Source organism: Alosa pseudoharengus, unplaced genomic scaffold, assembly GCF_046254945.1.
Source record: "Alosa pseudoharengus isolate Yale_2024_CS ecotype anadromous, Long Island Sound unplaced genomic scaffold, YU_APseudo_1.1 YU_APseudo_1.1_scf_10, whole genome shotgun sequence".
NCBI lineage: Eukaryota > Metazoa > Chordata > Actinopteri > Clupeiformes > Clupeidae > Alosa > Alosa pseudoharengus.
In genome coordinates this window covers 34,420,776-34,435,496 of record NW_027468565.1, presented here as the reverse complement: position 1 = coordinate 34,435,496, position 14,721 = coordinate 34,420,776, and the positions used below count along the sequence as shown (strand labels likewise).

The 14,721-nt window shown below is 40.0% G+C and overlaps 1 protein-coding gene across 2 annotated transcripts in view; it reads right to left on the bottom strand.

The window, feature by feature from the left end:
• Positions 1-3,767, bottom strand: part of LOC143106398 (high-affinity choline transporter 1-like) — a 92,519-nt gene extending 88,752 nt beyond the window's left edge. For both annotated transcript variants that reach the window (XM_076270674.1, XM_076270680.1), the window contains exon 1: positions 3,583-3,767. In XM_076270674.1, the coding sequence (XP_076126789.1) occupies positions 3,583-3,760 (178 nt within the window). In that variant the 5' untranslated portion in view covers positions 3,761-3,767. The remainder of the gene's footprint in view (positions 1-3,582) is intronic.
• Positions 3,768-14,721: the final 10,954 nt, after the last annotated feature.

Sequence of the window (14,721 nt, the reverse complement as noted above, 5' to 3'; positions counted from 1 at the left end):
TATCAATAGCAGAACGTAGGTAAAATAATGTTACTGTTAGCATGGTTGAGTGATGGAGGCCAATATGATTATTGATGTATTTGTAGAAAACCATAAATGCGTTTATAGGCTACCAAGCAAATCGATAACAGCACTAATTGTATCTTTTGACTGTCATCTCATTTGCTTATGACCATAACCTAGGCTACTAACAGGAGCTAAGTGAGTTAGCCACAACACGTTCGCTACGTGATGTTTTTTTAATGGAAAATATATAGGCTACCTGAAAGATAACCTGTCTATGATGCATCCTAAACACCAGGCTGGGACATTTCTGCTCAAGGTCTCAAAAAGCATCTGAGTCAACGTTCATTCCCAAACACCCATATAGGCTACTTCAACCCTCTATTTTCAAAGGTGATTCAAGTAAGGAAGAGCATGGCTCAAAGTAAAGTAACTGAAACTACATAAATTCGTCAAAGTGAATAATTTGTGTCAACTCGCGCAATGTAGATTTATTAACGCACCCGTGATGATCTACATCTCCATTTAAACCAGATGTTTTAGAGCGCACGTTGAGTACACTCATTAGCCTGTAGATGGTGGTGCACACACACAGGCACCCACATACTATCGGTATTAGAACGGCCGATACATAATGTAACGGTTTGATAGCGAACCACGCAGTTGTCCAATCAAAAGGTTTATTCACTGGGAACGAGAGCCGGAACACAGCTAGACCAAGACCAAGACACAGAACACAATGCAAACAGGGCAGGTCAAGCACGCACACACACTACACATACAGGGGAGGACGCAGCCTCCCACACAAAAAGGATCACACACGAGGGAGAACTAAAAGGGAAACATGTTACAATAAAGACGCTAACATTACACACAAAACTAAGGAGAATAACGACATAAACCCCCCAAATGTTCGCTCTCGTATCCCAGGATCCCCTGCGCGGGAGAACGCGAACACTGTCTTTTTGCGCCGACGTTACAATAATTACAAATTCAGTAGGATTAAAAGAAAGCCAAAATAAATATTCAGGGCAGGGCTGTACCTACACATATTTGTTGCACGTGCTACAAAAATCATTCTTTGCAATGGATGATTTAGTACCAACGTTACACCGGTCAGATATACAGTTTTGCCTATGTGAGAGGGAGACGCTTTTTGTTTGTTCGAAGTGCGTGTTTAGGGTGTGAGAGGGAAGTCGATGTGCTTTGATTCCAGCTTGGTAGTTGTAGTCTATGCGATTAAAAAACACGTGTGTGTGAAGTATCCAAACAATGATAACGCTTTCATTATGGCTGCTTTAGCCACAGACCTTGAGCTACTGTACAGTGGGTTGGGTTCCATTTAGAAGTGTCCACTTCATTCGCCCTTTCCGTGATTCACACAGCTATGTGAAATGTATTACTACTGATATGCAAAACTATTAACTTTTCGCCAAGAGGTGGCAGCTTGATACTGTAAGGTGTAAGCCATTGGTTCCAAAGGAGATTTTATTTGGGTCGCCAGCATAGTGACAATTTGTGTTGTGTAATAGGCCTAGCATAGGGCCTACCTTATATAGCTTATAGTTTGTTAACAGTCACGGTTTTGTCATAACTCCCTCTATGCATTTTTGCATTTAGAATAGCTCTAAAACCGGGGGGCGAACACGTCGCAGGGGGGCGCCAGTGCGTGGATAATCGCAAAATTAAACAATATTTCTATCGGGCGCCTACCATGGACTAGGCTGGGTGAAAATCAAAAGATTGAGCTTAACCATGGACCTCATAGTTGCAAAATGCAAGGGAACATGAATCAGCATATTATTTTCACAAACAATAACGGACAGTAGCTCTTCAACTTTGCCCGTTAAAATGTGTGAACAGTCTCGCAACGCATTTCATGAAGGCCCTTTTGGACATGTCAGTTATTTGCACCACTGGGTAAAACGGCATTTTGTTTTAGACTACTGGTATTTAATTTGTGCATTGACAATAAAGCTGAATATCATTTGAACTAGATGACTAAACTTATGCATATGTAGAAGAAGAAACATTCACAAAAATCCATGACATGACCTCTCTTCTTGATAGCTGTTGAAAACTGCATGGAACTGACAGGGATTGTTTTGTTTAATAATAAATAAATAAATACATTATGCTGCTACCTTCTGCTTTTCCCAAATACAATGTAGCCTACAGGTGTACCTTTCATCAGTCCAGTTGCAATGGATGGACTGTGATGAACTGCCCTACTTGTGATTGTTTAGAGATTTTAAAGGTTTTATAACAATGCTACAGATTTTTTGGCCCAGAAACAAATTTATTCACCTTTGCAGCGCCAGTAGGCTACTTTGTGTGCGGAATGTGTGCAAACACACATTCCAAACAAGCATACACAAAAGTTTCAAGAGTGGGGGATGGAGTAGAAGATGGAGACAAATTCATTAATATGATTTATTTTCGCGGAATGGATGTGCAGGACTGAGCGGCGGTCATATTTTGTACCGCTATGCGGTACATCTAGTTTATCCTATGAATGAATGGAACGTTGTGTTTTTAAGCGCCATCCAAAGCCACGCCCGAAAACCGTCACAGGTCAATATTATGTCATGACAATGCTACTTTTTCATATTTTATAGTCTGGTTTCCATGCACACTATATTCCGGTTTTATTCGGAATAACGCCAATATTCAGATTGCACATGAGTCAATAAATATAGGCTAGTTGTCACACAAGTTTTTTTTTGTATTGTTGTAGGCTAGGCTAGATGATTTCACAAATAAAGCCGTGAAAAAATTGTACGCACAGTGCGTATAGGATTACGCCTGCCGGCGCCACTGTCTGCACATGTCTTAAAGGAGAATTCCGGTGTGATATTGACCTAAAGTGTGTTGAAACATGATACCGAGTGTGAACGTATGTCTCATAGCCCATCTCGGCTTGTCCCCTGCACTCCAAAATCTGGCGCTAGTTAGCGATGCTACCAAAAGCTTTTTCAATGGGGGTGCCTCGGCATCGGCCTAGCCATGCAAATAAATCACTGTTTTACACCATTTACAAAGCTCAACGTATCTCCACACTTCATTGGTAGACTTCCGAGGGCCCTGACATTTAAAACGAGACATTGAGAACTTTGAAAAAGCACTGGTAGTTTACTTAGGCCTACAACACGATTTATACAGACAGTATCTTCACAAAGTTTAGCGTTTGCAGCCATCTTGAAAGTCAAGCGAAGAGTATTGAATGAACAGGTATGATAAGGGATCAGATTCCAAAAATAATTCTGTGGAAATGCATGGATTCCAGTTGCTGCTACTGGAAGAAACTGGAATCCATGCATTTCCACAGAATTGTCAGGGCCCTCGGAAGTCTATATATATTTGTATATTTGTATTTATGTAAGCTATTATGTTGATATGTGTCTATATGTATATTGTTGTCTCTATTGTACAGTATGTGTCTATATTACTATTAGTTTACTGAATGTAAAAGTTACTACTACATTATTTGTCAATGTGAACGAAAATATGCCCTTCTTCAGTAGCACTATGCCAAGTCACAATTAGTTCCAGCGTCCCTGCTGCTGATAGCTCACTCACCAGTCATCGTGAAAATCCCAACAGCCAGATTTATGGAGCGTTCCCCTAGCAAAGCCACTTCTGTCATTGTTCCAGTTGTCTTTTTTGCTTTGGATTTCTTGGAAGCCCATATTCCTGTGGCCAGGATTGCAGCATAGAAGCCTAACATGGCTATAAGACCTGGAATATTAAGGACCATGATTTTAAACCTTTTGGCCTGCTAGCTCTGGACAAATGTCAGGAGTCCTCAGCAAACATGGAGATCCAGTTCAAGTGGGCAGAGCTTTAATACAAAACACACCCTACCCACACTCAAACACTCTACCAGGGGCGTGTCTAGGGGGAGGCAGTGCCTCCCCAGAGATGAACACTGCCCCCACGAGAGAGACACGATCTGAGTTTTCCGATGGTACTAGTTGCTGTGATAAACGGTTCACGAGAAAATCAACGCGAATTTACATGAACTGTAATCATACATTCCATCTCCACACCCATTACTCTCGGTGGAATATCTCACGAGCCATACCATAGATTTAATAGAGACCCAGTCCAAAGGCCAAGACCAAAAGTATGAAAAATCAGGAACAGAGTTTATTTACAATGATGCGCATCAAGGGAGAGACAGCATGACTTCACCTAAAGATCCATCAGCTGCTCTAACTAGACAAGGAAATAGTTAGGGTTTAAGTATCCTTCCAGGCTGACGGGAGATGGCGTTGGTCATCCCATCTCACGTGGACTACACAGAATCAGACTCTGATTAGTGGCAACCTGGCAATCGGAGCAGATAGCTACTGATGCAGCCATGCAGAACAGTAAAACACTGCAAAGTCATAATATTCCCGCTTATCTCTAAAGACAGTCAGACACAGATATACACAGGGACAGTACAGATATCATACAGTCATTACATAGAATCATACTTTTAGTATCAAAGTGACCCACTAATGAGAAATGCAGAACATTAAACCACATATTGGAATATTGGACATAATGCAGAACATTAAACCATATATTGGAATATTGGACATAATGTTCTATTCCACTTTCTCTCACTTCAGAGCTGGCATCAACAGTCACAGGCTTTTGTACTCGTTTTCTCTCCCTCTCGTGTGTGCTCAGATGCGTTCCCAATTAAATGCATAGGGACTACGTTCAAGTTGGATCTTTATAGAGAGGACCCGAAAAGTATCGTCTTTATGTACATGTGTTATAGTTATGTAGGATATATTTTGCTTAACTTTACTGGCTAACTCCCTCCTCTTTTAGTCTATGCTCCCTGCTCTGGCTCCGTTCGTTCTTTTAATTCCTTGAGTTTTCTGGTAGACGCTCCTCTACCAGATACGACCTCTTCCACAGTGCATAGTGGATAGTGCTCCACGTTTGATGGCTCTGTTGAGATCTTGCGGGTTGATGCAAATCCTTATTTTGTTTGGCTTAACAACGGTGACCATACTGTTCACCCAGTCAGTTGGATCGTGTTGTCTGGTTATTACACATAGTTGTTCCATTCTGTGCAGTTCTTCCACAATCTTGTTTTTCAGTGCAACAGGAACTCGTCTCAGTGGATGTATGACTGGCAAAAGAAAATGTTGAAAAAATGACTCCTTAAATGGTGACTTCTGGTGGATTTTGTGAAAGAAATGGACAGATTGAGTGTTACAAATTATGACATAACCATCAACACAAGCATTTACAAAGCATGATTATTGCAGTACTTGAACAGGATTATTGGGGGCCAAGCAGCGAAGCTGCGAAGGCTCCCATTGTGTTTCTACTGTTTCTTATTGGGGGCCAAGCAGCGAAGCTGCAAGGCAACCCATAGTGATTCTACATATTCTTATTATTATTATAACGAAACGCTAATTTGCCATTGAACCATACAGTAAAAAGTTGGGATATTCGGCACAATGATTCGGTACAGTCATATCTTTAATTTATCAAAATTTCAAGTCTGCACTTGGAGTGCTCTAGCGCCACCAACGTTTAAATTTTTTTATTGCATCTATGCACTTAACGTTTGAACCGTACACCACATTTTGAACATTAAGGTATATTTGGAATTCTTGGATGAGACCGAACTCGACGCATCCCATGACATCAATTTCCGCCATGTTGGATCTTCCGCCATATTCCATTCCATTATAATTAGGTATCGTTGGAATCCTTGGACCAAGCCGAGTTCAACGCACCCTATGACGTCAATTTCCGCAATGATGGATTTTCCGCCATATTGGATTTCATCAAAAACACTTAAAAGTCTTCACAGTTCACAAATTTTGTCCGATCAATACCAAACTTCAAAGATCTACAGACCATGCCTCATTAATGCATTGCTTTTTGTCTTCGGAACTAAAACCGTTCGCGCGTAACAGCAAGGATTAAAGTTCTCCGTCGTAGGACGGATTTCCGTCAATTTGATTTTAGAAATGTCATATTTGAGATCGATGCAGATCCGATGAGAAAAAAAAATAGGAGGAGGGGGGGGGGGCTATCACCTTTTCTTTTCCTTTTTTTAAGGCAACTACAAATATTAGGTCCGATGAATTAATGTGTGTGATGATAAATGTTTAAAGACCTCTGCTAATAGTGTTCTTGAGAACTTTCTGTGTCTCAATCAGTGACGGCTCAAGAAGATAGCCTAGCCTACCTCAGCCATGAGTTCCGCTTTGTTTATGTTGTAGCTAGCTGCTACACGCTTGTCTCGTTGGCCTGGGGTGTTTGCTTAAAAAAAAGAACACATATGGAGGACTAATAACGGTCTAAAAGTTGGATTATAGTGACACAATCGAGACAGCTGATGAGGTTGGCAAATCCGTTTAATTTTTTTGGATATGATATTGTGAGCTCTATGTGCGAATTCGGAGAAGAAGCGTAGGCCTAGGCTGTTCTTTCCGTGCATCAATGTACACAATTTCTTACTATCGCGAACTCTTGTCAGGGGAGGTCATTCATTTTGGGTGTCACCTATGACTTGAACAGATAGCCTGCTATGCCACCCCATGTAGGCTACTATTATTGTTACAGTTTTTAATCAATGCAACTAACATTATGTGTAAAGCGACGCAATATAAACCGTATGCAATGTATTATCCCGTCTGTTATGACATGTACAACAATGTTTTTCACAATTTGCAACGGAAGGTTTTGACAGCGTGTTAACATAAAATAATAATAATATTGTCTTCATCGCGAACTGTTTAGTAAGGGGGTCAGTCGTGTTTGTGACGCACAGACAGCCTTGTAGCCTATTTTGCTTTAGGTCTCTCTTATAACGACAGTAGGTTGTGAGTGTATGTTGACAAAAAATAACCATGCAATCAAAATAGTCAACTTAAAACTTTGCTATAAAATATTATTAATTTATAGCACAAAACCATAACCAGTATGCCTACCAGAACCTCGCATATTAGCGTAATTTGCGTCTATTTGGCAAGGCCACTAGCTGTCATGGATGCGTTGTTGCTAAAGGAAGGCAGGTGTCAAAAGCTAAAAAATAAATGGAGATGGGCAGCTGTTGGAAATGGGGGAGAACTAACAAGCCATGGTGTAAAGAAATGAAAGTGCCAGGGGCAGTGTTTGGCAAGTTACTTCAAAATCGTAATGTATTATGTATTACTTATTACTGTCATTTCAAAGTAATTTGTTACATTATAATATTACTGTCTTTGAATTGTAAGGCATTACACTACTATTGTATTACTTTTAAGTTACTTTTACCAAAATATCTAGAAATATGGATTTGGAATTCTAAATGCAGTTTATTATGCTCAATGCAGCTCATTCCTTCTAATTGAGGGCGATGGGGTATAACATAATGACTGAGCTAGGCTTAAGGCTAACAGTAGAATGCAATAGGCGCAGTGATGGCTCACGATGCAATACAAGGAACAATCATAGCCAGAATTTTGTTAAAAGCAGACAAAAGGTCGAAGTCTGGTCAATTGTGATAGAAATGCTGTAACTTTAGGCTTAGGCCTACTCATTAAAATCAACAGAGAGCCCACTACCTGTATATTGTAACCCAAAACTTAAAGACGTGTCAAGATAGGCTACACAGTGCCGCTGCTGGCCATTGTGGTGCCCTAACTGGTGAAATACAGTATTAACCCAAGTATGTCATCATATGGTCAACTATAAAGATGTAGGCTAATCTGCCTGTTCCCAGGGATGGGTAGTATTTCTGAAACATGTAATATGTATTTCAAATACAAAATAGTATTTTGTCATTTGTATTTTATTTGGTTGAAGGAAATGGCTCTGTATTTTGTATCAAAATACTTTATTGGTGTGTATTTTTGTATTTTAGAAATACTGCAAAATACTATATGTGAAACACACTAAAAAAAGTAGATACTACACACAGGTGTAATGAATAATTGGTAATTAGGCAACAATGGTTTATTTTTATCGCAATCAGCTAATGTGAGAACAGCTGTGTTCAAAGACACTAACAGCTTTTCAGTGACGGCTATTGTTGAAGCATCAGCTCTGGTCTGAAGCACTGGTGTGAAGTCGTACGCAAGTAAAGATGAGCAAGTTTACCTGTGCAAGTTCACATAAGGGCACCGACAAAGGCAACCATGTCCTATTGTCTCCATGCCAATCTTTAACAGAAAAAATGTCAGATATCTCAATGAACCACAATGACATCAATAGATGGTAAGGTGTTGAGTGTGTTTGAATTCCCTTCCTTGTAGCATCCATTTCTGCATTCTACAGTGGGGACAAGTTCACCTTGTTTAATTAAATAACAATTCTATTTCCTTATTAGCTGCATACTTGAGGTTGGAGATATTAAGGCATATCAAGTTTCTCACATACTGGAACTTCAAGATACATAGCCTTATGATTTTCTTATTCAGTTCTGCACTGGACTTGAATTACGAAATTCGGCACAGATACACAATTATGATTTTGGCCTATTGATTATAATGTGGTTAATTGTAAGCTATGTCAGTCGTTTTGGATAAGCATCAGCTAGTTGACTAAATGTAAATGTAAATTCTTGAATTATTCTTCTGATCACACTACATGAACTTGCATACGGTATACTATTTGGTATGACGGGCCAAATTGTATTGTCGGTGCCCTTATGTGAACTTGCACAGGTAAACTTGCTCATCTTTACTTGCGTACGACTTCACACCAGTGCTTCAGACCAGAGCTGATGCTTCAACAATAGCCATCACTGAAAAGCTGTTAGTGTCTTTGAACACAGCTGTTCTCACATTAGCTGATTGCGATAAAAATAAACCATTGTTGCCTAATTACCAATTATTCATTACACCTGTGTGTAGTATCTACTTTTTTTAGTGTGTTTCACATATAGTATTTTGCAGTATTTCTAAAATACAAAAATACACACCAATAAAGTATTTTGATACAAAATACAGAGCCATTTCCTTCATATGATGACATACTTGGGTTAATACTGTATTTCACCAGTTAGGGCACCACAATGGCCAGCAGCGGCACTGTGTAGCCTATCTTGACACGTCTTTAAGTTTTGGGTTACAATATACAGGTAGTGGCTCTCTGTTGATTTTAATGAGTAGGCCTAAGCCTAAAGTTACAGCATTTCTATCACAATTGACCAGACTTCGACCTTTTGTCTGCTTTTAACAAAATTCTGGCTATGATTGTTCCTTGTATTGCATCGTGAGCCATCACTGCGCCTATTGCATTCTACTGTTGTTAGCCTTAAGCCTAGCTTAGTCATTATGTTATACCACATCGCCCTCCATTAGAAGTGCAATGAGCTGCATTGAGCATAATAAACTGCATTTAGAATTCCAAATCCATATTTCTAGATATTTTGGTAAAAGTAACTTAAAAGTAATACAATAGTAGTGTAATGCCTTACAATTCAGAGACAGTAATATTATAATGTAACAAATTACTTTGACGATTTTGAAGTAACTTGCCCAACACTGCCTGTAGGTGGCATTAATTATATAGTAAGTGTACCCTGTAGCCTCGTTTTGGTTTAAACAATGGCCGTCGTGTGAATAAGGCGAATACTCCCTTTACTTTGCTGTTTGCATCTTTTTGTACATTAAAAACCAATAGGTCGCGACCGCAAAAGGGGTGCTATCTCTATAGGTATATATGAAGAACGTATGACTTATGGCCTGAAAAAAGTTCAGTCAAACGATTTTTTTTCACTTTAATCGAATTTTGCGGCGAAGCCGCCAAACAGGAAGTGAGCTCATATCTCAGCAACCCATTCATCTATCATAACCAAACTTAGTCCATGGACTAAGGACCCAATCAGGGGGACGCTCAAGAAATCTGGTGACCTTTGACCTCTAGGGGGCGCTGTAATTAAGAAACATGCCTTTTGGCCTGTAGCTGCTGTTGTGCTTAGAATTAAAACGCACTAGTGGTGTCTGGTAATACTGTTGGAGGTCCTTAGGCCGACCCAAGCCAACTTGTGATGTCATCGTAATTGATTCGGCCGCCATATTGGATTTAATCAAAAACACGTACAAGTTTTCGCAGGTCACAAATTTCAGCGGATCCTCGGCAAATTTGGCAGAGGCCATCTTCAGACCATGCCTTATCAGTGCATTGCTTTCTGGAACAATTGACAGAAGCATTAGGCTGTAACAGCCAATCGAAATTTGCTGCAAAGCCGCCAAACAGGAAGTGAGCTCATATCTCAACAACCCTTGCATGTATGAAAGCCAAACTTGGTGCATGGACTCAGGACCCAATCACGGGGACGCTCAAGAAATCTGGTGACCTTTGACCTCTAGGGGGCGCTGTAATTAAGAAACATGCCTTTTGGCCTGTAGCTGCTGTTGTGCTTAGAATTAAAACGCACTAGTGGTGTCTGGTAATACTGTTGGAGGTCCTTAGGCCGACCCAAGACAACTTGTGATGTCATCGTAATTGATTCGGCCGCCATATTGGATTTAATCAAAAACACGTACATGTTTTCGCAGGTCACAAATTTCAGCGGATCCTCACCAAAATTGGCAGAGACCATCTTCAGACCATGCCTTATCATTGCATTGCTTTCTGGAACAATTGACAGAAGCATTCGGCTGTAATAGCCAATCGAAATTTGCGGTGAAGCCGCCAAACAGGAAGTGAGCTCATATCTCAGCAACCCTGCCATGTATCATAACCAAACTTACTACATAGATTCATGACCCCATTAGGAGGACGCTCAAAAAATGTGTTGACCTTTGACCTGTAGGGGGTGCTGCAATTAGCAATATTGCATTTTGATCTGTAGTTGCTGATGTGTTTTATCAATCTTTTATTTTTGGATGTGAAACTGATGACAACATGTTCCATCCAATTCATTCTAATGCGTGCGTGCAGGGACGGGGTGGGACGGGCAGAGGTGAATTGGTGGGGGGGTGCAGCCCTGTTTCAGCCCTACAAAATCAGTTATGTTTGATGTGACACTTGTTGAAAGTGTTGATCGCGAGTGTCTGCTGAGTTCTATCTTGTCGCCGTGGCTACTCCGGCCTATTCTGCTTGGCCCCTCATTGCTGCTTGCAGCTATATTTCATGTTTTTCTTTCACCTTTTTCATTTACATTATTAGTAATTAGCGACTGTACAACTGTACACTGTAGGCCACTGTACAAACTATTACTATTTAGAATTATTTACGATACATGATACATTCAAAAATAATTGATGTCCTATTTTTTTTTAATTAAGGCATTAAGACAAAAGGCAAAAGATGTTTTTTATTCCTCCCTTTAGCCAATTTCAGCATGGGTGTCTTAACTTTTGCACAGCACAAACTATATAGACTTCTCTTTCATGTCATTACACTGTATTGGTGCTATGCAAGTGGAAATGAGTGCCTGTCACTTTAAGGCCGTGACGGCCCGTGGGGCTTGCTTGATTCTCACGGTTTTAAGCTAACTTAGTAGCGTTGTTGTAGCCTAGCGTTGTTGTGCATGGTGCATAAGAATATGTGGATGAAATGAATTACGTTTTCCATGTCATTTGGTAAAATAAATGCTCAAAAACTCGAAGAAAATCTATCTTGGATTATAGGAGATAAGTGTCTTGTATCATTTCTAATTTTGGTGAGCTCTACAGGAATTACAAACTATCTCCAGATGTAAATGGTTGCGTATCCAAGGGGGCAGGCAAATTCCCGGATGTAGAAGCATCGATGTAGCGGTGGTTATCAACTCTCTGCTAACCCCATAGAACGCCCATTCATTTAGGATTTTTTGGAACTCCCATAACTTCATATAACATATATCATGTGCCGATATTTTAGCTTCTGTGTTATCTACATAAACAATAAAAGGCAAAACAAGACTCGACTACCTCGTACGTAACGTTAGGTTCCCGTAAGAAGAATGTTTAGCATGTCCGGTTGAAGGGAAGCTAACGCACTGAAGGGAGATAACCGTATTGTTTGGATAAGAAGCGTAGCCTAGTCCAGCCAGCACGGAAACTCGTGAACAAAGCTATGTAGCCTACAATAGCATTGTATGTTAAGGTAAAGCATAGAGGCAAGTAAACCTAATGAAAAACAGTAGTTTTACCGTTAGGTAGTCTAACGATAATCATTTCAGAGGTTTTCGATGGATTGACCGTAGGTCAGAAAAGTGGAAAGAAGATTAGCTTCAAGACTAGAAGCTATAACTTTTTTGTTTTGTTTTACCATGACTGTTTTTGAAGATGATCATGTGTGGTAGTTTCAACATTAACACGACTTGATATCACTTGTGAGGATGATATTAATAATAATACATAAATAAATGTTTAACTTTGATGACTTTGAAGGTGAAGGAAGTGTGAGAAGAATTTCTGTGTATCTATCATATGAGTTACAAGATTCAGTTCGATGGCTAATGTCACGAAGTTAAGTGCAAGTCTGCGCAGTACTGGGGGGACTAACTGAAAAATGACTCAGTGCCCTCCCATTGAGAACGACGGAGTCTGTTCGTCCATTTCTTTTACTGTCTATGTGCGTATCCCATTACTCAAATTCAATTAAACCCACCGATAGGCTAGCTAGACCTTAGTTTAGCAACACAGGGCTTGAAAGCATTGCCTGTTATCACAAACAAAAACGAAACAATGCGTGGAATTTATCTGGGAATAGGCTACTGAAGGTAGGGGCGAGCTACCTCGCTGGCGTGTTTAGATAGATAGATACTTTATTGATCCCCAGGGGAAATTCAAGAAATCCTTGACTGCGCCTTCCACGTTAGCCTACTATTATTTGTTGACATCAAACCTGAACGAACGGCAGCTTATCCTGAAGTTCAACTTCAACTTTTTTTGCAGTGGCGCTTGAATTCCAGGAGCGCCGCTGCGCCGCTGATGAAGACATTGTAGGGGAAACACGGAGTTTCCTTGTTCCACTGCTTTGATTTTTAGTTAATCGGAACTTTTTCGCAAAGTGATTCTTCTTATTACATGTGTTACATGTCTGACCATAAGCTGGGCATTGCTTTGGTCCATGTGTATAACCACATCTAGGACATGTTGATTGAGCTGTCTGGTCATTTTCGTTCTGCTTTTGTGTTCAACTGGATTCATCTTTGCCTTAGTTCTGTCTGCTTTTTCAGAATGCTTTACACTTCTTATCTTCTCAATTTCCTCAATTTCTTCCTTGAGTACTTTTACTTAATCTGAAGTGATTTCATTAGCATGGCAGATATCAATGGCTTTTTTCAATGTGAGATCTGTTTCTCTTAACAGTCATGCACGTACCTGGTCCTCACAAACACCACAGACAATCCTGTCCCTAACAAATCACGGAGACCGCCAAATTCGCAGTCTTTCGCTTTGTTCTTGAGGTCGGTCACGTAGGCATCAATGTTCTCTGTCAGGCCCTGAACTCTCGTGAAGAACAGATGACGGATATACGGTAGGTTTTTTCTTGGCTCACAATAGTCTTTGAATTTTTTCTTTAGTTCAGTCAACTTGTTAACTTCATCTAGAGTAAACACAAATTGAATAGGGACCACGTATAAGAAAAAGGACAACATATCCAGGTCAGTGTTTTTCATAGGTCAGGATTATTGGGCTCTAAAACAGATTGTCAACATTATTAAGGTACTGTAAAAGAGGACTGAGGAAGATGCATGAAGCATCGAAACGTTAGTCCCTTTTGTGCACCTTAATTAAAGTTTATAGCTATTACTACATCTGTGCTGCTCCGAATTTTTACTTCTAGTATATCTACTGTAAAAGAGTTTGCACACATTGGATCAAATTTAGACAAATATCCGAGATTAAAGATGGTTCGCTATCCAAAATATATTTTGTGTGCTTGGCTAGGTCTGTTTTTGGCTGCATGCATAAAGACTGACATGACCATTTTGTTTTTCTTGGCTCAAAGTGCTATAGGCTATACTCAAAAAAGTTGTTCAAGGTTGGCAGGTCTGCACATGTCTTAATTATGTTTGTGTTCTTATATTAGATGTTCAAGTTCTCTCTCTCTCACTTGTTTACATTCATGTTGTTAGTTTGTCTATGGTTTCCATTACTTTTGGTAAGTGGTTTTTAATGAAGTAATATTGTCCTGACATACATACTGGGAAATGTGTAAATCATTGAAAATAATATAGTAGTATAGTATAGTATAGTAGTATAGTATAGTATAGTATAGAGTCTTTATTGTCCTATAAGGATATTCTTTTTCACACATATCATTATTCCATGCAGGATATCCACAGCCTCATACATATAACATAACACACCCCATGATATATAACATATAACACACCCCCATACCCCCCCCCCCCCCCAGTATCCCTCCCTCCTCAACACCAAACAAGCAAAAAGGTGGACAGTACAGACAACATAAAACACAAAAGAATAGGGGGGATGGATGATTGTCACAGGAGTTTGTTAAGTGCAGTGATTGCTGAGGGTACAAAACTTTTCTTAAAGTGCGCTTTTTTCCAGTCCAGGGCTCTGTATCTGTGGCCAGATGGGAGTAGGGTGAAGAACCGGTTCAGGGGATGGTCAGGGCTGCTTACTATGGTGCGTGCAAGGTGTGCGGTGGCTGTGTCATTTGCATCAGTGAGGCTGGGGGTGGGAAGCTGTATTATCTTGGATGCTAAGTGTGAGATTTTACAGTTTTTCTCAGTCGCTTTGGTGCTTTTCTCACATCACTATTAACATTTGCACAGCAGTTAGTGCAATTCTCAAAACAATT